Source organism: Saimiri boliviensis, chromosome 2 (assembly GCF_048565385.1).
Source record: "Saimiri boliviensis isolate mSaiBol1 chromosome 2, mSaiBol1.pri, whole genome shotgun sequence".
Taxonomy (NCBI): Eukaryota; Metazoa; Chordata; class Mammalia; order Primates; family Cebidae; genus Saimiri; species Saimiri boliviensis.
In genome coordinates this window covers 159,380,916-159,406,164 of record NC_133450.1, presented here as the reverse complement: position 1 = coordinate 159,406,164, position 25,249 = coordinate 159,380,916, and the positions used below count along the sequence as shown (strand labels likewise).

Sequence of the window (25,249 nt, the reverse complement as noted above, 5' to 3'; positions counted from 1 at the left end):
TCTGCAACCTATCTTTTCCATCAAAATTATATTCAGGTTTATTCATCTCAAAAGTACATCTAGCTTTTATTCTTTCATTTTAATTACTGTGCTATTCCAATCTATTCTATTGATGCATAGTTGATGGTTTCCAATATGTCACTATAATAAGCAGTAGTACCAAGAACCTTTCTTTATGTGTCTTCTTGGGCATACATGTGAAAGTTTTCTATGATGTATATCTAAGTAGTCCTGACCTCCTTACATCACATCACAGATTCTCAGGTAAGTGCCAGGGAGGAGGAGAAAGGGGGGAGAGAGGAGGAGTATTGCTCTCTTTCCTCCTGCACTCTCCCTTCCCTCCTGGGTTAGAAGGTAGAGAGGGTGACTACAAGTAATTGGCAGGGGTGGGGAGGAGGGGGCGGGAGAGGAAATACTCCCATTTCTTTAATTTGACTTTTAAGCAAGATAGGTCTTTTATTTTGAATTTCAGATAGCATTAAAAGCAGGTATGAGACTTTTCTGTTTCTAAGAAGTACTGGTTAAAAATGCTTATAACTGTAGTCTCAGCTACACAGGAGGCTGAGCTAGGAAAATCGCTTGAACCCAGGAGGCAGAGGTTGCAGTGAGCTGAAATCATGCCACTCCACTCCAGACTGGGCAACAAAGTGAGAATCCATCTCAAAAAAAAAAAAAAGCTTGTGATACCTGTTAGTCCACAAAAGCTATTCACTAATAGTGTAATATTCAGACCATATGGCAGGTTAAGGGATAAGACATTTAGGACATTTGACATTTAATTAAGTGTTCCTTGAGCCCTCCAATAGGTGTTTCTGCCTTAATTACTCAGATCCTAAGTTCTTTTTCTGATAGTGTTTTCTCTCTGGAATAGAGGTTGCAAACCTATAGGCATATTTAATTTGGTTTGTTTGATATTCAAAATATTTTCAGCTAGTATTTAATAACTGGGAGATTTTATATAAACATCCATATTTCCATCTTCTCTAGAACTGATAGTTCATAAGTTCTCAGTGTGATACAGTCCCCACTACTCTCTCTCTGATTATACCAGGTTCTTCTCATTCATTTCATCTCCTGCCTGACCCTGGTGGGCATCTGAGTTTAACACCTCTGCTCTCAGGCTTTTCAACGAAGACTCCAAGCTCATGAAACTCAGACAAATAACTGATGCCTCTCCTGGAAATTTGCCAGTAGGCCAATCAGACCATTTTATAGGTATCTAGGATTTTTGTTTCTCAATAAGTGAAAATTTTAATCAGACCTGCCAGTGTTGATCTGAAACTTTCCTGAGTCAAGAAAATCTCATTGCTGATTCATAGATGCTCAGTGTAGCTGGACCTCAGTACAGACCTGCCCTAAGCTTCCTTTGTCTTTTTTCCTGATTCTATGCCCAGGATATGAGCACGTGGTGACAGGAGATATTTTCAAGAATGACTTTCAGGCTGGTAGTAGGAAATGGGAAGGGTACGGAGGCCAATCTCATTCCTTTCAGTCATGTTTTTTGTTTCTGACTGCCGTGTCTTATGTATGAGCTGGACATGGACCCTGGAATTTGAAGAAGGGCTTCTAGAAAGTTTTCACAATGGGTGCCTCTGGAATTTTGGTTATATTCAACAATATTCTAAAATGAATAGTTCTGAATAATTCTGAGTTGCTGATGCAAAGTTATTTAGATTTCTCTGATTTTCCTATGATCATTTTGGTGAACTCATGCCCTCATGTGTTACACCGTGTGATTCCTAGATTACAAAGGAAAGGCAGCGTTTCCCAAGAAAGCTAGATATACCCATTTTCTGATATGACCCAGGCCTGTGTAACTCCAAAACACTGTTTCCCCTGAGTCTAAGCTTTTCATCCAAGCAGGCTTAATGATTTTAGCAACCCTGCTCCTTCTGACCTCTAGATCATAGATCTAGACTTGGACAGTCTTGGAGCTGGAATCTGTGGAGGAGGAAGGATATGAAGAGACTTCTGTTTGCCCCATATTACTCTTGACTCACAGTCCCCAACAATGTACTTCTTAATCATTGTTTGTTGCAAGAACATCTGCTGCGATTTCATCGCAGTTGAATATCTTCTCCTTACTGTTAGATTTTAACCCTTTTTCTAACTATGTGAGACCAGAGGTCCTGGACAGTGTCACCTAGGATTGCTTAGGAATAGACTGAGCAAAAGACGGCATGATTGTTCTTGGGCTAAGATCAAGACTTTGCTGAAATGCCACCAAACAGGAAGATTCTATAAGCTGGAACTATTCAGTTGCCTTCCATGAATTAATAGAACAGTGGTTAATTTAAAATTCAAGCTGGTAGAGAAAAGAAGATAAGAAAGAAAAGCAAAAATCATGGTTACTCACAGCACTGTTCACTTCCGTCTTTGACATGGTGACAGTTCTTTTGTTGTGTCTGAAAAATAAAAATTCCAGAAATGGAATAATATTAATGAGAAAATTGTTCAGCTTATAGATTAAAATATGGCAGAAGAAAAAGTAAATCTAAATAAATCCACATGCAAAGCCCAAATGTCCACTGTGGCCCAGGAAGTCGGGATAGTAATGCATAATGTAAAATCTGGCCCCTAGGCAAAGAGTGTGAACAAAGAAGACCCACATTTTCCATTCCTCTGTCTACTCCTGGCCCTTAGGCACTTAAAGGCTGAGGGAATAATTTGGGTATTCAACCCAGGAAATGTCTGGCTGCAGAATTAGCTCTCCCTTTTCTGCTTTAGTCTTGACTGCCACTTCCGACTCCCTGCCCTGGCCCAGGTCAGAAGGTCTGATTGATTGATTTGCACTGAGTTACAAGTGACTGACACTGGATCAACTCAAGTTACTGGTTCAGAAGCACAAGTTCACATAATGGATGCTGCTCACCACTGTTTTCTTGGTTTCACTTCTTAATTTCAATTTTTTTTTTTTTTTTGAGACCAAGTCTCACTCTGTTGCCCAGGCTAGAGTGCAGTAGTGACATCTTGGCTCACTGCAACCTCCACCTCCCAGGTTCAAGTGATTCTCCTGCCTTAGCCTCCCGAGTAGCTGGGACTACAGGCGCGCTCCACCAAGCCCAGCTAATTTTTGTATTTTTAGTAGAGACAAGGTTTCACTATGTTGGCCAGAATGGTCTCAATCTCTTGACCTCATGATCTGCCCGCCTCAGCCTCCCAAAGTGCTGGGATTACAGGCATAAGCCAGTACACCCGGCCAAATTTTTTTTGTATCAATAGGTTTAGGGGTACAAGTGGCTTTTGGTTACATGAATGAACTGTATATTGGTGAAGTCTGAGATTTTAGTGCACCCATCACTCAAGTAGTGTGCCCAGAACTCAATATGTAGTTTATATTTCTCATTGCCACCCCCACTCTCTCCTTCTGAGTCTCCCAGGCTCATTATACTCTGTAGGACTTTGCATGCCCATAGGTTAGCTCTCACAGGTAAGAATATATGGTATTCGGTTTTCTATTCCTGAGTTACTTCACTTGGAATAATGGGCTTCAGCTTCATCCAAGTTGTTGTAAAAACACATTATTTCATTCTTTTTATGGCTGAGTAGTATTCCGTGGTATGTATGTATGTATGTATGTGTGTGTGTGTGTGTGTGTGTATACATATATATATCACATTTTCTTTATCCACTTACTCGTCAATGGGAATGTAGGTTGGTTTCATATCTTTGCAATTGTGAATAGGTTTTCACTTTTTTCTTAACCTCTGATTTCACACATTCCTTCCCACTCTGATTCTCTTTTAGGATTTAATGACCAATTCCTGCCATTGCCTGGGTTCCTAAAATCAGTCCATCCCTAATTCTGCTTTTGCCCTATATACCAGGTTTTTAGTAATTCCCTCATGACTATCCTGAGGTTGGCCTGGTATTTGGGGGTCTCTATTCAGCATTGTAGTCTCCTCCAAGAGGGTCTGCATTTGAAAGGAGCCCAATGGTTAACCCATAGGAATTGCTCTTGAATGTTGGCTTCAGTGGGTACCTCCTTAATAATGCCTGAGGTTAGTGCTGCCATTCTCTTTGGGCCACAGGCAACCGTAAATCAGCATATTTGGTCTTTAAACCTCTGTAAAATTCTGGCTCAATCTTCTAGGGCATGCCACTCAGAGTCTGGTTCATGGGCTAGTGCTGGTAGGTGAACTGTTACCAACCTATGATGATAACTAGTCTTTCACCAGAGAGTTTGCAAAACACTGTCCTGAAGATCTGAAGACATGTTCTAAAGATCTAGATTCTGTAGCTGGTGAATCCTACTGGATTCTAACTTTGCCATTGGCTCAGCAAGTCAATGAATAATTCACTCAATTCTTTAGGACTGATACTTACTTTCTCCTTCCATTGCTCAAAGATAATAATATTGATTGAGCCAATTTACATTAAGCACTTTTGCAACAAGTCGGCCACAAGTTTTTGAGTAAGAGAGACCTGTATTCAAATCCCAGCTGTATGACTTTGGAAAGTTATAGAACTTTTCTGAGCCTCACTTTCTTAACTGCAACATAAAGATACTTCTCCCTGCCACAATCAATTTTTGTGAAACTAAGTGAGAAGAAGTTTGGAAAGGGTCTAGCACAGTGTTTTTCAGTAGAACTTTCTGTAGTGATGGAAATGTTGTATATCTGCACTACCCAATACAGGAGAAATTATCTGTACATGGCTATTGAGCACTTACAATATGTAAGCACTTAAGATGTGGCTGATGAATTGAATTTTTATTTAACTTAGAAAGAGCCACAGATGACTATTATATTGGACAGAGCATATTTAGCATGTTCACCTGCATATAGTAGATTTGTTGTTTAAAATTTTATTGAACATCTATTATATGCCAGGTAATGTTTTAGACACTGCGCGTGTATTGGTGAATCAAAGAAACACAGTTACTGTACTCTTGAAACATAAAGACTAACAGATGAAGCAGAATTTAACGTTATTTTGCAACAGAAGTAGCCAACTTCTTCTTTAGAGCTCAGCAGGTCACCCTGGACCCCTGAACTGTTGAATGGTTCCTCTTAGGGGAAATGGTAAATAGGACCTTTTATGTAATAATGGCCGCCCTCCCAATACACTTTAGTGCACAGAGCTAGTCACTGAGGCATAGGTGGGTAAATCTGTTCAGAAGCCAAGGAGCCACCTGGAAGGAAAGGGACACAGACTGCTGCCTCTTTACTTAATTTTCCAATGGACTAAGAAGTTCAGGACAACAATGGCTGTAAGAGGAACTAAAGAGAAGGAAGTTAGGACTGGTGTCCCAGGCTCAACATGAGGTCCTAGAGGGGAAGAGGCTGGTTGTGCCCAGCTGTGGCTTAGTCAGGGATCCCCTCCTACCTCATCAACCCACAGGGGTCCTGCTTTGGGACCAATGACAGAGCATGTGTTGGGGAGCCATAAGAACTGTAATCTTGTAGCACTGTGTTCTGTGTGGGGATTGGGACCCGCAAGATTACCTGTGCACAGTGGATGGAGACACCTGGAAGGACCAGAGGTTCTACATGGCAGGTATAGACAGCAACTGCTCAAAACCAGGGCCCTCTAGAAGACTACGAGCTCCCTAGTAGCCTTCCTGCCTGTTTGTAAATAGCACTGCCCCTGTGGGCTCAGTAAGCTTCCTGGCAGTTTGTGGGAGGTGGAGAAATACATGCTATAGGAGGAAGACATTGAACGTCTTGCTAAGATGGGTATGTGGGTGCTTGAGGAATTAACTGGAAAATTAAAAGGGATGCAATTTTAATTGGTAGCCCAAGCTATTATAACAGGTCCTAGACCTGTGGTTGTGTGCTGAGTATATTGAAAGAAGAAGTAGGTGCTGTGGAAGCATAATAAGGGGATTTAATGTAATGGGTGTGGTGGATGGAGGGTAGAATTAGGAAAGACTTGATGAAGTATAAGCTTAGCTGAGATTTAAAGAATGACTCCAACTCAGTGGGCAAGAAGAAAGTATTTTAAGAAGAGACAATATTATATGAGAAAACTTTGAATTGAAAGACTAGGGTGCCTCTGAGGACTAGAAAATCCTGTATGGTTAGAGCTTAGAAAATCAAGGTGATGGCAATGTAGTTAAAGCTGGAGACATGAGTCAAACCACCCTGGGCTTATTGGAACTTCAGCCAGTGAGCAATGGGAAGCCACGGAGAAGGTCTGAACAGAGGACAAATGGTAGATTTATTATTATTATTTTTTTCAGACAGAGCTACACTCTTTTTGCCTAGGCTGGAATGCAATGGCATGATCTTGGCTCACTGCAACCTTTGTCTCCCGGGTTCAAGGGATTCTTCTGCCTCAGTCTCCCAAGTAGCTGGGATTACAGATGTGTGCCACCACACCCAGCTAATTTTTGTATTTTTAGTAGAGATGAGGTTTCATCATGTTGGTCAGGCTGGTCTTGAACTCCTGACCTCAAGTGATCCACCCGCCTCAGCTTCCCAAAGTGCTAGGATTATAGGCATGAGCTACCACATCCAGCCCAGATTTATGATTTATAAAAGCCTATTCTAGCAAAAAGTGAGAACAGACCAAGTTGGAGGTAGCAGGAGTGAATACAGGGAAGCCAGTCAGGAAGATTGCTCTGTAGTCCAAGTTGAATCACACTGGTGGCAGTGAAGTTGGGCCAATAAGCTGTATAATGCTCCTTCTCTTGCTACTTCCCCTTTTACAGATAGAAAGGCCATCTCAAAGAAGTTAGGCAATTTGTAAAAGGGTAGAGAGCCAATATATGGCAGCACCATATCCCAACTTAGCCATCTGACCCTGGCTTAAAGCTCTGTCTACATTATCAGCAGTACTGAACCCTTTTCCATGACATATGAGTTTGTGTGCATGGCAGACACATGTAAGAAAGCAGATCTGAATGCAAGTTAGAGACAGGGGTTATATAGGCAACCATGATTTCTCTCTAGTTCATTAAAAATATAAAAGAAGTTGTTTGCACATTTATTCTCTTAATTCTTATTTGTAAGAAAGGTCTCCTAATCACAGGACTTGAGCTTTACCTCTCAGCTCTGAGCTACTGATATCCTCACTCACTCTTAAGATTGGGGTGAGGGATGAGGAGAGGATTTATTTCCACTCTGTCTTTGACTATGACTCCATTCCATTCTCCCAAAGACAGCTGGAATGGAAGACTCAGCTGCTCATTTTTGAAGTGATTAAAGAGTCCTCTGGCCTCAGACCTTGAACCCTGGTATAAAGCTGTTTCTAAGAGATATGGGTCTGGGAGGTAAAAGAAGAATGGCAAAAGATAAGACAAGTGAGGTGCATCTGACACAACTCTCTGAAGTGGTTCTACTTAAAAGTCAAAGTTCTATTGGATATTCCTCCTCCTTTATCGTGAAGCTCCCTTCCCCTCCACATTTATTTTTCTTTCTTTCTTTCTTCTTCCACATCTCATGCCTTCTCTTTCTCTCTCACTCCCCTTGCCTTCTTCTTCCTTCCCTCTGTCTTTTTCTTTTGGAAACAGTTCCTTGCATTCTATAGTTAGAAGTATTCAGCACCCAAGTGAATGCATGCACACATAGGGCAGTGGACAAATAGAACATGACAATATTTTATGGCAGATGAGAATATAGAAATTATGACTATAAATGTAAGATAACAACCACTTAAAACTCCCCTAGTACTCAGTGCTGCTCCAAACTCCTGCTGAATTATTGTGACATGTCATTTCCTTTTCTATAGATGAGGCTATAGATCTTTGGAGAAGTTCGTTGAGTACAGACAAAGGGGCCGTTTAGGAAAGCACCAACTAGGCCTGCATACATACATCCTGGGAGTTTTGTGGGCAGGCTCCTCCCAGGAAACCAAGGACAGACACATTAACAATGAAGCAATGAAATCAGGGCTCCAAGGCTTCCGCCTGCTCTGTCCCAGGTGGTGCAACAGAACAGGATTGTGTTGGTGACAGGCTAAGGAAAAACTGGAAGGGAGCTGCTGAAATACCTGAAGGTACCACCAACCAGCTGCTGTCCTTATCCCCAAATAGCCTCACAAACCTTTCTCTTTTCCTTACCCAAGATTGAGATTCCTGGGAGACAGGGTGGGTTTAACCCAGCTCATATCTAGACTGGAGAAAAGAGGGGTGAAAATGGACAGAATCCTTAGAAAAGATCCTGCCAACCTCCCACCAGTGAAATCTGAGCATGTAGCTGTCTGCATTGCCAAAATAACATCACTTTCATGAGGCTGATGAAGGTTCTAGGCTCAAAGAATAAGACAAACTCTTTGAGACATAGGAACAAAACATTCCCTTTAAAAACTCAGTGTAAAAAGTTCAGCTTACTGATGATGACAGCCATTTTCTTCTGGGCAAAAAAAAAAAAAGTCATCAAGACAAGCTCAAAGTGATTCATAAGCTCTGAGTGGGTTTAGCATGAAACCAGGAAGCCATAGGCCTGCCGTGCAAAGCAGTGGCTAACGTTGCAGATACCCAGTCTATTTGGTTACCATGAACAAAACTCACTTACCTTTTGTAGAACACAGCTTTTGACAGAGTTGTTTTCTTAGGGCTATCATTGTGGCTGTAAAAATGAAAGCAATGATGCAGGAGGGGATGAGAATGTGAAGCAGCCAAGTTGGAGAGGCCCTGGTTTCCATTTGACCTGGGTGAAGGAAAAGCACCAGCATCCTGTTACATGGCAGCTCAGAGATAGACCAACAGGCTGGCCACATCAGTGGGTTACAGCCAACACTGCTAACTGTGTGGAGCATTTACTCTATGCCAGGTCCTGTCTAAGAGCTTTGTATGTATCAGCTCATCCACTCCTTACAACCACTCTGTGAGGTTGGCTCTGCTATAATCCCCATTTCACTGGTGAAGAAAGTGAGGCATAGAGAGACTAGGAAACTTTCCCTAAGTTACATAGTAAGTGACCCAGCTAAGATAAATACAGTCTGATTCCAGATTCTGTGGTTTTTACTCTCTCATATTATTTTTTCCATCCATCAATCTATGCATCTATTATCTAATCATCTTTCTTTCTTTTTTCTCTTTTTCCTCCCTGTCCCCCTTCTCTGCCTCATCCTCTCTCTCTTCCCAGTAGGAAAGTCCCTCGGCCCAAAAATGTCTTTCCCCCACTAATGAGTACTCACAGTACTTGGAATCTGTACCATTAGTTGTTAAATTTTAATGGGATCCTTTTGGAAAAAATAGAATAACCTAGGTGGTGGTAATATACTAAACCCAGTCACTTATACCGTAGTGTGAATTACTACAACTGGCCCTTTGCCTTGTTTCAGTTTTTCAAGGTTTTGGCACTGAGGAAAGGATGAATTTAGTAGAGAGAGGATCAAAAAAGTAATTCTGGAGTCTGGGGAAAGCCTTGGAAAGCCCTCTGGTGTGTGCAGATTAGAACAAGGGCTCTAGACTGACAAAAGGCAGGGCTGAAGGGGTGTTCACCAACAGGGAGATGAAACAGTACCCAAGTTAAATTGTGCTCTTTTCAAAACCTTGAATTTTGCCTCTTGGAGTCATTCATATGGAATAAACATGACAGGCTGGTCCAGGAAAAACTGGACAAAACTGCTCAGGAGGAAGGGCCCAGTCCTCCCAACTTCCCAGCCCCCAAACCCTACCACCCCCAGCATAGTGCTATCTGAGAACTATGGATTGTTTTACTGGAGAAGGAATTAGATATCATTTAGTCTGAGCCCCTCGTTTTCGGGTTGAGGAAGTAAGTCTCAGAGATGCTAAATAATCTATCTGAGGTCATCACTGCTAAGTAAATGGCAGTGTCAGGATTGCAAACCCGGATCTCTCTGACCCAAAGCTCAGGCCCCACAGATATTTTTCTCCATCCAATAGAGTGTGATGAACATTAAGGGAGAAAAGATAAGGAGCCTGGCTCATCCAAACATTGGATAACCCATATTAATTACAATCTACTTAATTTCTAGGAAGTACTTAGTAAGCACTTGCCGGATGTGAGTCAAGGAGAATTGGGCCTCTCACTGTCCCCACAACAGGAGAGGTCCCTACCTCAGTGTCTTTATACAAATCTTGTCTCTTCCACATACAGAAGCTCTGCTCATCCCTGAAGACTCCAAAGTTGAACATCCAATAAGATATCAGTCTGCTTAGACTATTTGGAGGGCAAAGGCCTTATCTAAACTACCTTTGAGTCCTCTCTAGAGTCAAGCAACAGCTACATGAAAGTTGTCAATAAGGAATCGTTGTATTGCATTGACTGTCTGTCTTCTAGTCCACCTAGCCTGATCCTCCTAGTCATTTGTTACGTTGTGGTATACTGCTGGTTAATCCATTTTTTCTTTCATCCCTACTATTAAGGAATTAGCTGGACACATGGCTTCTCAGAGACTATGTTTCCAAGCCTCCCCTGTAGTTAAGTGGACCCAGCCATGTAATCTAAGTTCAGGCCAAGAGAATGGGTCTTTTGTGTCTTGGCCTTAAAACATTGACTGTGTCTTCCACTACTTATTTCTTTTCTGAAGTTTGAAACATGGGTTTGGCACTGACTCAGCTTTGACAATTTTAAAGGGACAACATCCTGGAGAATGGCAGAGCAAAGGATGAAAACCTGGATCACTGAATGACTCTATGGAACATAGCTACTTAGCTGCTCTGAACCACCTTAGTGTTACATGGAGAGAAATATACTTCTGTCTTGTTTGTCACTATATTTTGAAGTATCTTCATTATGGTAGCTTAGCCTACATCCTAATACTTACTCCTCTAAGTTGTTTAAAAATACTTGCATTTTCTTCTTTTCTTTTTTCTTTCTTTCTTTTTTTTTTTTTTGAGACAGTTTCACTCTTGTTGTCCAGGCTGGGGTGCAGTGGTAGAATCTTGGCCCTCTCTGCCTCCCAGGTTCTCCTGCCTCAACCTGCCTCAGCCTCTTGAGTAGCTGGGATTACAGGCACCTGGAACCATGTCTGGCTAATTTTTTTTTTTTTTTTTTTTTTTTTTTAGTAGAGGTGGGGTCTTACCATGTTGGCCAGGCTGGTTTTGAACTCCTGGCCTCAAGCAATCCACCCATCTTGGCCTCCCAAAGTGCTAGCATTGCAGGCATGAGCCACTGCACCTGGCCAATAATTGCATACTCTTTAGCAATGATAAAATGATGCAATGGCAAACAATATTTGTCTTGTCCTTGCCACAACTTCATGAACTCACAAGTAAGGCATGCAACTTGCTAGCGATACCAAATGTTCTTCCTGTTTGCACATTTTCTGAGTACTAAGCACTGTACAAGCACATTTCATTTAATTCTCATGATAACCACATAAGCTATCTGTCAGTACTCACCCTCATTCTGCACATGAGAGACTGAGTGCTAGAGTGGCTAAGTAGGATATTCAGTTTCAGAAAACTAATAGGTAGTAGAGAGAAGGTTTGAAATTTAAGCCTGTCTGACATCAGAGCCCATGCTCTCAACCACTGCCTGGAGTTACTTCTAGGTCTCCTAAAAAGGCTTCTCTTTTCTGCCAGTCCCTCAAGGGTCCTTTTATATTTATTTTTTGTGCTCTAGTACCATGCCATTTCCTAATGAAAATACAACTGGATGAGCAGAAGAAACCCTATTTCAAAAGGAAAATGATCTGTTGTTGCTCCCTAACTTTTTCTTGAAATTTGGAATGTTCAGTCATCCATTCTAAGAGTCACTGGAGAGTCTCCTGCCTCAGCCTCTTGAGTAGGTGGGATTACAGGCACCCTCCAGCCCCCAATACTGTAATTTCTGTGATCATTGTATACATTGACTTCTGGAGAAGCTCATGGGTCACAGCAGTCAATAGCTCAATTTATGAGAACGAGTAGAAAGGGAACAGTCATAAGACAACCTAAAAATGCCCTTGAGAAATAGAAGCAAGGAACTCATAGGCAGATGTGTGACTTTGATTATTTTTTTGCTAGTATTTGTGCCACAAACTAAAATATCATTTGGGTGCTCTGACCTGGCTGTCCACACAGTCTGGTAGTGGGGATCATGGGACTGAGATTATCTAAGATGAAGTCTCCAACCCATCAACCCAACATTTGTTGAGCACTTACTATGAACAGAGGACTCTGTTTTTTCTTTAGACTTGTGTGAACAATAAAATTACATGGAAAATAAAATAGCAATTAAAAAGGCAAGAATAGTTACAAGGCAAACAAATGGTCCTGGTAATAGGTCTCAAAATGTGAGATGAGGGAAAGACCCCCTTGTGCCCTGAAGTGACTGATCTGCCCCAGAGAGAGGGTGGGTTTGGAGCTGGTAGAGAGGGAAATAATGATATTTATGTGGAAAAACCTGAACAAAGAAAGCATGGAAGTAGAAAAGGTGCAACCAAGTTCAGAGAGCGTGTGGTGAGGAAGGGATGCTTAATGAAGCAGAGGATCCATGTCAGAGAACAGTAGGACGAATACAAAGCTGGGAAGGATGGGTAAAACCAGGTTGAGAATTTCTAGCTGTACAAAGATTTCTCCATCTCCCTGATGGCTGCATTTATGAGTGATACCCTAGGAGATCCTGAGCTCTGATGAAGATCCCATGAGTCTCTCCCATAGTTGTTGTTGACTATTTAGTCAGCCGTGTTGGCTCCCATGAAGAGAGTGGGGCAGGCGGCCATTTTACTCCACTGTTAACTTCTCACAGCGTAAAGGCTTCCAGAACAATGGTTGGACTGCCCTTTCCCTTCTCTACCATGCAGAATAACATACCGACATAATCAGTGGTGCAAAGGGTGGACTCTAGTTATTTCTAAATTCATCTTATACAGGCCCCTATTTCCCTGGAGACGTTCTTAAATAAGAAGTGTCTTTCTAGAAAACTACAATTCATCCAAAGTACTAGCCTACACTTAACAAGGCAGGAAATTCTACATAACAAAGGACAGTTGAATAAACAATTCCAGGGGAAAAAACTTCTCCTGGGATTGCTCATATTTAAGCCTCTTTAGAGGCTTTAGCTTTAGTATGAATTAGTTAGAGTTCATTTCTCCTGAGGTGACAAGTCTATGGTTTTAACCATGATATAAAGAGAGATAGAGAATGTTGAAAGACCAATTTACCTAATTCACTTTTCTTACCTGAAGTTTGTCCTAAAATTGATGGATTTCTAATTTTTTTCTTTCCTCTCCACTCCCCTTCCCTCCCCTTTCCTTTTCTTTTTTTTGGAGACAGAGTCTCACTCTGTTGCCCAGGCTGGAGTGGAGTACAGTGGCACAATTATAGCTCCCTGTAATCTCAATCTACTGGGCTCAAGTGATCCTCCCGTCTTGGCCTCCCAAAGTGCGGGGCTTACAGACATGAACCACTGTGCCTAGCCTCTAAGTTCCTTAGCGTGTCTTCTCTCTTTCTTTCTAAACTAATAATTTAGTTAGAAAGAAGCTGGGCTAACTTTAGTGTTGGCATTCGGTAGTAAGTTGTGGTTAGGTAGGGAAGTGGGAAGAGGAGAGAGATGACAGTGCATCTAGCTGCCTCTGAAAACTGTATCAGCGAAGAATTTTTTCCAGAAGAAAATACTAGGTAAGTAATGATGAGATGGGTATTTGGTCACTGCAAAGTTCTTAGAGTCTGGTTTGTGGATCAGTGTCTCTCCATGAAAAAATTAATTTTAATTTGGGATAAAGCATCAGATATGTCTGATGCCTCAGTTCATACCCTGTCTGCCTCACCCCATCTGTACTTGATGGTGGTAGCTCTGTGCAAGGTCTAACTTCCTCCTGACAACCTCCTCAGATGTGTTCTTCATCTGTACCAGGGATATTCCAATGCTGCAGGTTGGCTCCTCTCACCATTATTCTCAATGACTCATTTATAGAAGTGCACTCAACCCCACAAATTTAGGCTCTGCTTGATCAAAGATCTGGCTTCCTATAGGGAATTCTAGCAGGGTACACTGTGCTTTTTCTACTGCATCCAATGCTGCTGGCCTGGTCACCTGGAGCTCTTTATATTGGCAGACCAGTGGGCAAAGAAAAAAATTATCATACTGTTGGAGTAATCAATCTTGATTATCATGAAAATCTTGAACACCACTACATAATGGAGACAAGGAAGAATATGTCTAGAACTCAGGGATTCATTGATTGACTGAATCTTTTTACTTCCTTGTCCAGTGATAATGAAAAGATACTTGCAACAACCCCAGTCTGTTAAGGACATGCTGATCAAAAGCTCAGATCTCTTGGGGTCAAAAGTCTGGGTCACTCTATCAGGCAAAGAAACTATTCCATCTGAGGTGTTAGGTGAGGGAAATCTGGAATGCATGGTGAATGAGTGAGACAACAAATACAAACTGTGGCTTGGGATCAACAGCAGCATCAGGAACTGCAGCTTATTCCATAAACTGGTGCATATTAAATCTTTTGCAGAGATTGTGGCTGCATCCCAGCTAGAAGGCTCAGTGACAGAGCAGACTTAATGTAGGACATGAGTGGATTTTAACAGTATAAACGGGGACACTGCAGTCCTGCCTTACTTCCTCTCAGCCTCACGTCTCACTTTAGCCAGCTGGGGTAGAATTCTGGGTGGGCTTACACTCACTTTAAGCTCAATAATTCACCTCAAATTGGATACTTTTCTTTCTTTCCTGTGACTTTTCTGATGCTCCAGATGCTAGGGAGAGCTCACTCAGCCCAAATGCATGTCTAGCTCAGCAGCAGAATGGAATTCACATTCCTGTCAACCAATGTACATAAAGCAGATAAACGAGTCCTTCCACCTGAAATTCTTTGAGAAGATATCTTAGGCGGCTATCTACATGCTGGTCCTTGACTATTTGAGTTTCTATTGCCTACACAAACAACTTTGATAATATACTCTTACATTATCCTCTCTTAAACTCCCAATTCTTTCTTCTGCCCTCTAGGACTGCCAATTAAATACCTGCATGCCACACAAGTTCTTATCATAGGCTCTGTCTTACCTGACTAAGACAAAGGGCAAAATGTGAAATACAATGACAAGATAGTGAATTTTCTATAAAGCCAAATTAATCAGTACTAGGAACTGTCTTTATTCTGAAAGTATATCTCAGTAGGGTAAATAAAAGGATGGCTCTCCCCAAAGATGTCATGTTCTAATCCCTGAAGCATGTGAATATGTCACCTTACATGGCAAAAGGAGTTTTGCAGATGGACATTGAGATGGGAAGATCACCCTGAATAACTGGGGGGATGGAGTACCTAATGCAATCAGAAGGGTCCTTAAGAGGTGGAAGAGAGAAACAAGCTAGTTAAAGAAAGATGTGGTGGCCTGGAGCAGTGGCTCATGCCTATAACCCCAGAACTTTGGGAGGTTGAGGTGGGCAGATCACCTGAGGTCAGGAGTTTGAGACTGGCCTGGCCAACATGGCCATCTCTACTAAAAATACAAAAATTAGCCAGGCGTAGTGGTAGGCACCTGTAATCCCAACTACTTAGGTGGCTGAGACAGGAGAGAATTGCTTGAACCCGGGAGGTGGACGTTGCAGTGAGCCAAGATCATGCTACTGTATTCCAGCCTGGGTGACAGAGTAAGACTCCATCTCAGAAAAAAAAAAAAGAGAGAGAGAGAGATGTGGTGACAGAAGCAGAGGTCTGAGTGATAGGGTTGCTGCCTCTGAAGATAGAAGGAGGGGCCATGAGGCAATGAATGCAGGTGGCCTCTAGCAGCTGGAAAAGACAGGAAAATGGACTCTTCCCTTAGGGCCTCTGCAATCCTGCTGACACCTTGATTTGAGGCCTGTGAAACTCAGGTCTGGCTTTCTGACCTCCATAAATACCAGATAGTAAATCTGTGTTACTTAAACTGTGAAGTTTGTGGTAACTTGATATAGGAGCATTAGGAAACATGCATCGGTGATGAAATTACCTGTCTCTTATGAAATGATTGTGATACTAGATGTTAGTTGTCCTTACTTGGCAGGTATATTCTCCCAAAATTGTTTGAAATTCTGCTGGTATATGAAGTTCAAAAGTGTTGGATCACTTTCAAAAATATCCAGCATAGCCAGTCAAGGCTCTGAAGGATTTTGTAAGAGACCAAGTTTCTTGGAAAAACCCCATAACCAGCTGACTGGCAGCAAATACAGCAAAGTCATATTCATCCTGCTGGCTCATGACACGTGCATGAGCCACAGTGATTAGCTATTGTGCTGGATACTTTCTGTTTCCTCCCCATATCTATCTTGTACACTTCAACACTACTCTGAGCCCTAAGAAGTTGACTTTTATGGAATACAACAGTGAACTTTCGTATTCTCTGACTTCTAGCTGGGTTCAGCCAATGGGAGGCACTAGCAGGAGATTAGAGGATGGGAGGAGAATGGGGTTGGGGTCTTCATTCACCCAGCTTCCACCCTTTGGAGTTGCCACAGGTAGCAGCTTCCCTATTTTGTGGCTACAGCACCTGTGAAGTGGGGCTTTCCCTACAGCTGCCTTCTGATTACAGTAACTTCTCCAACAGTGGTAATTGCTCCCCCAATATTGAAGCCCCGGTGTTCTGCACTATCCTTTGTCATTTCTCCAAATGCTGATCACATCTTTGTAAATAGTCCCATTACTGCACTCTTCACATCACTCGAGTGTGCCATCTGTTTCTTGCTTGAATCCTGACTGACAGACCTAGGAAGCAGGGCGGCTCTTACTTTGAGGGTCAATGCTGGCCAAAGTAAGTTCCCTCACAGGAGCATTCCAGAACACACAGCTGAAGTTTCTGCCAGGGTGTAGCTTTAGGCGCAGAACACTGGTGACCTGGTAGAGGCCTTCAGGGGTCCTGGAGTGGCTAGTGTTGGCAGGAACGCTGATGTCTGGCCAGGATACTTCCGCTAGAGGATAACCTGTAGCCTGGCAGGTGAGCTCTACCTCATCTGTTTCTGGAACCTTTAGGATGTGAGTGTTTATCTTCCTGTAGGAAGCTGGACAATAAAGAAGAAAAAGAAATAAGACTTTATTTTCTGATTCCTATAAAGCTTGGTACTTAATGCCATGTGAAATGAATAAAATGATCACTATCGATATTAAGTAATAAGGATTATCATTTGTAGACACGTTCTATGTCCCTGATATCATGTTATTTTCCACACATTGAATTATTTAATTCATACAATGCAGTGAAGATGGTATCATTGATATTCCCAATTTTTGTTGAGGATAACTGAAGATAGAGAAGTTGAATATTTTGCTCATAGTCATAGAGCTTATAACTGGCAGAACCAATATTTGAACATTGGAATTCTGATTCCAGATCTCAACAGTGGTCTAAGCTACCACAATCTGTGGCATTTTTCTTATAGTGGTGTAAATTATTTCACAACTGAGGGCCAGAAAGAGGATGGAAAAATTTAAATCACTGGATTATCTCACTTTATTTGGTAGTTTTTCAAACACATTCAGTCAAAAATTTACTTTTCACTTCCTCCTTTCCTCTGTTTTCTTTGAGATTAAGAAGAGAAAAAAATAAAGACCTATATAATGTCTATAAATAGTCAAGAGTTGGGTGTATTTATTCTGCACCTCTCCCCAACACATACATATACACAAACACATACAGTCATGCACACACATGCTGCTTTGCAGTATATGCTAAGTGAATCAATCAGATATGACTCTCTGCTCTCAAGAAAGCTGAGATCTAAGTATAATCATTTTGGAAAATAGTATATAGGTTCCTCAAAAAACTAAAAATAGAATTACATGATCCAGCAATCTTACTTTGGAGTATATATCCAAAGGAATTGAAATTAGTATGTTGAAGAGATATCTGTACTCCTATGATCATTTCAGCATGATTCACAATAACTAAGCTGCAGAACCAACCTAAGTGTCCATCAACAGAGAATGGATAAAGAAAATGTGGCATGCATACACAATGGAATACTATACAGCCCTTAGAAAGAAGTAAAATCTGTCATTCATGACAACATGGATAGAACTGAAGGGTATTATGCTAAGTTGAATAAGCCAGGCACAAAAAGACAGATAATGTATGATGTCATTTATTTGTGAAATCTGAAAAAGAATATACCATAGAAACAGAGTAGAAAGGTAGTTTTCAGAGGCTGGGGTTGGGGAGGGATAAGGAAAGGGAAAATGTTGTTCAGTCTCAGAATGGAAGAAAATGTTATGGTGATTTATTGCACTGCATGATGATTACAGTTAATAATAATGTATTGTATATTCAAATTTGCTAAAAGCATGAATTTTTTACATTCTCACCACACACAAAAAACTTGGTGATGTGATAGATATGTTAATGGGCTTGATTTATTCTTTTTTTTTTTTTATGGAGTTTTGCACTTGTTGCCTAGGCTAGAGTGCAGTGGCGTGATCTTGGCTCACTGCAACTTCCACCTCTGGGGTTCAAGTGATTCTCCTGCCTCAGTCTCCTGAGTAGATGGGATTACAGGCACCTGCTACCACGCCTGGCTAATTTTTTGTATTTTTAGTAGAGACAGGGTTTCACCATGTTGGTTAGACTGGTGTTGAACTCCCGACCTCAGGTGATCTGCCTGCCTTGGCCTCCCAAAGTGTTGGGATTACAGGTGTGAGCCACTGTGCCTGGCTTGATTGACTCTTTCTGTTATATATATAGAGAGAGATCAAAACATCACAGTGTACCCCATAAATATACATTATTGACAGTTAAAAATAAATTTTAAAATTAAAACTTTATAACCTTATAAAAACTTTAAAAATAAATAAAATAGACAAGATTTTCAGAGAGACTAGAAGCCGCAAGAATAAACTGTCCGATGGCCTTATATAATAGCTAAAAATAAACAAATATCAACACCATATATAGTTACCAGGCAGTGTGGGAGGTCACCTGTTGATTTTTGGTTAGAGGAAGAGGGAATGAGCACTGGCTTTAATTAGGTAGGAAATAGTCCTTTAAGTAATTAAATTTTAATACAATTTTTGAAGTAAGGGTAGTCTTGAAGTAAAGGCAAAGGTGTGATAAAACTTTTTTTCCCTAAATTGTTGGAAGTATAAATAGGTATAAACTTTGTGAAAAGCAGTTTCACATTAAAATAATGGTAACAACCATGTGAAAACCATCTGATGTATATGATTTACTTATTGTTTTCTATGTGTTGAGCTTTGTGCCATGTCCTTTTACATCCTGTGGAAGAGAAGGAATGTTCATGCCCTTCTTCACAATTTTTGATCCTCTGTTCCCCTCCTGTGTTGTGGATCTCAATTTTAAGAGTTGATAATTTGATTCATTATAGCAAACAGTACCCACTAGATCTGGGTTCACAAGAGAGCAGGGTCACTGCACTATGAAACATCCACCAGAACCTGTGGGCACTTTGGCTCTCCCTGGAAGTTTTTCTCCATGTGGTCAGGTCAGCACACCTAGCTGGGCCTGCTGGTATGTCCTAAAAAGCTCTGACATCTTTCCCCTTAATATATAAATATACATAATACATATAATACATGATCGAATTTAAATGATACATAAACCCTATGAGGTAGGTAAAATTCATATTCCTATTTTGTAAGTGCATTCTGCATTGGAATCACCATAAGAAGATGTGTCTGTGTGTAATTTCAGATGTCTAGGGATGGAGCAACATAAGCAGGTAGAGGAATATGTTCTCCTGGGTGACTTAGGAGCACCCAGCACTAGGAGAAGATGAGGTGATTCAGGCTCTGAAGCAGCCTACTGAAAGACTTGACCTGTTAGACTCACCAGTCTTCTCGAAGCCAAAACTTTGGCCTATCTTTCGCAATCCAACAGTATCTGAAGTGTGCATTTCAAGTACTCACTTTATCTCTCATTTATGTTATTTATCTACACTTACTTTCCCTTGGTTCAATGTCTTCTGTAATCATTTTATATGATCACACTGCAGATTATTTCTGTAAGTTCTCAAAATGTTTGGGGACTGAGTAGAACAAACAGGAGCAGAGTGGGTTTGTTTGTTCTACTGTGGGTGAGGGTGTGGCCCACTCCTGCTTGGGACAAGAAGCTGCTCTTGGTGTTCTAGCTGAGAAGTGATTGCAGAGGTGGGGACGCCAGGAATTGGGAGCTTGGCTGAGGCTTTGACTTAGGATACATGAGGGAGGAGATACGGAGAGACAGAGAGATCTTCTGCTACAAGAATCAGTAAGGTTTGGGGAAGGGACAGGAGGCCACATTTTACATTTTTACAGTATCAGAAATTTCTCCACAGCCTCTTATTCCTTTCCGTTTGAAATTAACTATTTTCACTATATTTGATATGAATTTCTGTCCAGACATCAACAAATGTACTATTAACAAACTCATTTTCAAGCTTTATGCCATGGATCAGTCATTTTAAGGTAAAAGCATATCCTTCTTCTAGTCCTACTTCATTCATGGGAGGCCTCATTGGGGCCCCAGATCTATCTTGCCTCTTTTGGAGACCCTGGATCAGGGTAGGATACTTTTAGGTGACAGTCTTCAACTTTTTTTTTTGCTTATATTCCTTCTAAAATAAGTATGATGCAGTGTGCTCTTCTTACCTATTAAGTCAATTCTCAGAATTTTTTGTAAGTTTCTACACTGGAAAAGCATATAATGTTTAGCATCTTATGAATATATTTTTTAGTAAAACAGCTATTTTACTTTTACATATGTATTCAAAGGTGTCTAAATATCAAAGAAGTTATCTTTTTTATGCAACATCATCCTTGAAAAATACATACAAATATTTAACAACAATATACTGTTTCAAATAGCTAGGAGAAGGATATTGAATGTTCTCAACACAAAGAAATTATAAATATTTGAGATGATGATATGCTAATTACCCCAATCTAATCACCATACATTGTATGTATTGAAACATCACTATGTACTCCATAAATATGCATAATTATTATCAATTTAAAAAAAGAGAAAATATATTTCACATACACCCAAAAGCTGGTCTCAAAAGATGGTGGAGATAACATCAGAATTTTTTCTACTGGATGTCTGTTATTGCTTATAATCATGTTTTCAAAATAAATTTTTAAAAAATATATATGAATTTATTATACATATATGAATTTATTATATATAAATTTCTATATAATAAATTTCTATAAATTTATATAATATATATAAAATAATATATAATATAAATTTATATATTTTAGAAATTGACACATATATATAAATAAATTTTTATATATGAACATATAAATTTTTATATATATATATATATATATATATACACGCACAAATTCTTACAAACCAAAGAATATATATGAAACACACTGGAATAATTTCCTGTGGTAAAAAAAGGTGAATGAGACTGGAGAATGTGGATAAAACAGAATAAATAAGGAAGACAAATCAGAGAGGCGTTTTAGGTGAGGAAATATAATCAATTCAACCCCCTCTAAGTAAAAATAAATAAATTATTAAATGAAAAAATTCTTCTCTGTCTAAATTGTTTCTTTTCATTCCTTGAACCTCACTTCAAATTTCACCTTGCCTACAGAATTTTATCCTAATGTAACATATTTTTGTTTGACAGATTTTGTATTATCATTAGATGTCTTTACAACAAAATATTTATAACTATTGAAATTAAAACTTTTCTCTTGTGACTATGAAGCTTTAAGTGCTCAAAGTTTTCTGCATTGAGATCTAATTTCTGTTATTATCAACACATATTTGATCAAAATGTTAAATGTTATGAATATTGATAATTTTTAAACATGAAAGATGAAAATTTATTGGAAATATGTTTCTTAATGAGATGAATATGGCTCTCTTTTTCAAATTATTCATGAATCTGAGGAAGTACATGACATGGTCGGAATAATTTTATATGATGGAGTTCAGCATCGATTCCATTTCCATTTTTCAGTTTTTTGTAGCTTATAAGGGCTAAGGAATCTTGTTTGTATGAGTAAATCAATGGGAATGGAAGAGTTTTGTTACAGCAATGTCATTTCATTCTTTGACCTGATTTACATGGCAAATTACTTAGTTTTGATTATCAGCTATTAGCTTTAGTAGAGCCTCCTTCAATTTTGTTGAAAGCAGAACATTTGATATCACCTTATTTGCAAAAAAGTTTTTAGTCATAACAGTTCCATCAGGTGTCAATGTTCCCAATCATTCTTTTATTTAACACTGTAGAGGGTTTCACGCCCTGGGACAATGGACTATATTCATGATGAGTGAGTGGTAGGCTTAAAAGAGGAAGTGTTTTAGGGGAACCCCAAGAGCCTTGCCTGGCAGGCACATTCTCAGGCTCATCAATTTTGGGAAGGAGTGTTTGGGGAAGATGAGGATCTAGAAACTCACTTCCTAAAACTGCCTTTACCCGTACATCCCTTGAAAAGTCTTTGTGATCCCCAAATATCCCAGTTTGATGACCATTACTGCTACAAGGAACAAATCTTTTCACAACCGAGAAATCTGTGGTCTAGGTGAGGAGTAGGCAGAGTGCCTCCCCGAGAATGAGAGACAGTCCCCAGCTTCCGAGAATGGGCTGAAGGCCTGGTCCATTAATACAGCCTTCAGACTGAGATCAATAAAAACAGAGGTGGTGATTTAGGGTTGCAGAGATTTAAGTACATCAAGGTATCCCAAGAATGTACAGTCTTATATTAAGGGAACTCAGACTAACTTCAGTGTTCTAGAGTTCCTCCCAGCTGCTGCCTGGATATAGGAAATGAAATAAAGATAGAAAACAGTTACATCTAGGCCAGTGGCTTTGCTGGTGATTCACTGATGGTTGAGGTGTGAGGAGGTCACTGTCTCTGTAACAACTGAGGGTCTTTTAACCAGATCTCTGGACACTTTTTATATGCCAGGTAGCATGCTCAGTTCTTTATGTTCATTACTTCTCATAATGTTGACAACAATCCTGTGTGGTAGGTACTATTATTGTTCTTCTTCTTTTACAAATAAGCAAAATGTGAGGTTATGAAAGGCAAAATAACCTGCCTAAGGACTAGGGTGTACCCAATATTCATCCTCATGTTCAGTCCCTCTAGTTTGTCCTTCTTTGTACCAGATCATAAAGTCACGGTTTCCGCCAAGGTTAATGGTTTTTCGGGGCCCAAATCCACAGACCCTCTAGAAGACAGAACAGACCATCTGAGGTTCAATGTGTGGGAGGGGAGAGGCCAGAGAAATAGCATCGTTTATCTCAGAGCACTCAATGAAGCCTGGAGACCCTAAGCCAATGAACAAGTAAAATCTATCTTTTGTAGTTGTATGTGTTTCCCCAAATGGCCTTTTCTAGAACAAACAAAATTGTGAAGATTCCTGTTATATTTAGATATTTGACTTGTGCTGGGGTGGAGAGAGGCCTGAATTCAGAGGAATGGGGACAGCTGTAGACTTCATGGGACTCTTTTTGGCTACCCACTTGCATTCTCTGGATCTCAGCTTCTTCACCTGCACTGGAGCAGTGTTTTCCAAATAAATAGGGCTTGTACTTGAGCACTATTTTCCAAACTTGTAACTTCCCCCCTCCCACACTCCTGGAGACAGAGTCTTGCTCTGTTGCACAGGCTGGAGTGCAATGACTCAACCTTGGCTCACTGCAACCTCTTCCTCCTGGGTTGTTGAAGCTATTCTCCTGCCTCAGCCTCCCAGGTAGCTGGGATTACAGGAGCCCACTACCATGCCTGGCTAATTTTTGTATTTTTAGTAGAGACAAGGTTTGGCCATGTTGGCCAGGCTGATCTTGAACTCCTGACCTCGTGATCCACCTTCCTCGGCCTCCCAAAATGTTGGGCTTACGGGCGTGAGCCACGAAGTCTGGCCCCAGACTTGTAACTTTTTATGATCCAAAGTAAGAAAAAAAATCTTATACCATGACCCAATACACACACATACACACACACACACACACACACACACACCCCAGAAATGAGTTTTGTGGTACTCAGTGCTACTCTGTGATGTCTTCTAATCCACTCTATCCTCTTCTATTCATTATTTTTTAAAGGGTGGGAAACATGCATCTGGTTGCTCCTCACTAAATTGATATTTTAATCCATTAATGGGTGGCAAACCATGGTTTTAAAAACTCTGGATTCAGGGTATGAACTATTGAAAAAGAGAACCTTAATAATCAAGTCAGGGATGTTCTGTGGGAGAATTGTGAATTAGGCCAAGCTTATTTTTCACACCCTCCCACATTTTAAGGATGAATTTTCCTGGCTTCATCCAGTCCCATTTTATTCCTGCAGCTCCTACCCCCCTTTCACTTTTACTTCAGCTGCTTTGTACTCAGATGTCATAAATTATTTCTGAACAGATCTCTACCCAAAGTCTTCTTTTGTTTTCTTTGAAATAGCCCTGTCTCCTTAAAAGCATCCTCCTTGTTTTTGCTTGAGCTACCTTTAATGGGTTTCTGTGACTTGCAGGTTCTCTGTTGGAGAGATGCTTCCATGGATTGTAGTCTTGACACCACTCACCTTTGACTTTCAGAGTCAGGTACTTGTAGTCCCAGGCAACCCCATAGATGATTATGCATTGGTACTGTCCTTCATCTCTCACTTGGACTTGAGGTATATGGAACAAGGCTTTCCCTAGGGACAGGTGCTCCTCCAGCAAAGTGGCTCTTTCATGGTGTGAGGATGTATCATTTTCCACCTTCTGCAAACTGGCTGTTATTGCTTCAACGTTCACATGACTTCCAGTATCGAAGTTGCATTCCAGGGTCACATTGCCGCCATGCTCTACTATGTACAATTCCTTAGGGACTGTCACTGTGAATAAAGCTGAAAAGAAAACAAGACATAGCTTTCCACTCCAAACATTCCCTCCTGTGCCGCTGACTGCCCTTTGCTCCTCTCTGGGCACTCCAGCAAGAGCTTCTGGTGGACAGCACTGCTTGCTCTTAGAGGCCTCTCCCACCTCCAGTCCCTAATCCCCCAAGCCCTGCAGTCATTCCAGATCATCTGTCATATAAGAACAAAATGCTTCCTTATGACTTCCCTACCATCAAGGTCTGAGCTCTTGTTACTTAATTACCTTCACATCCTATTCTCCAGGTTCATTTTCTTCAACCCTTATCTTTTCCTGTCAAATATCACTTCTTCTCACCAGTGATAGCAATAATAACTATTACTTGTTGAGTTCTTACAATTGTCAGACACTCTGCTAACACATTGTCTCACTGAGTCTTCCCAGAAGCCAGCAAGGTAAATAATAATATTCTATCCTCTTTTCAGAAAACAAAACTTAGCCACAAAAAGGTTAAGTAACTTGCCCAAGATTGCACAGCCAGAATCAGATCAGGTGTTTCTAACCACCACATCATACAAGCCCACTGTAGATGCTTTCTATTTTCTAACAATAAAGGGAAAGGGAAAATGAAACTGATGTCTAATGTATACCTACTAT

At 40.5% G+C, this 25,249-nt stretch overlaps 1 protein-coding gene across 3 annotated transcripts in view; it reads right to left on the bottom strand.

The window, feature by feature from the left end:
* PDCD1LG2 (programmed cell death 1 ligand 2) overlaps positions 1–25,249 on the bottom strand; it is a 53,849-nt gene that overhangs the window by 8,033 nt on the left and 20,567 nt on the right. For 2 of the 3 annotated variants that reach the window (XM_003928181.3, XM_074394778.1), the window contains 4 exons: positions 24,319–24,624; positions 16,563–16,832; positions 8,460–8,594; positions 2,357–2,405 (listed from right to left, as the gene is read on the bottom strand). In XM_003928181.3, coding sequence (XP_003928230.1) covers positions 2,365–2,405; positions 8,460–8,594; positions 16,563–16,832; positions 24,319–24,624 — 752 coding nt within the window. In that variant the 3' untranslated portion in view covers positions 2,357–2,364. The other variant, XM_074394779.1, reaches the window with a different exon arrangement.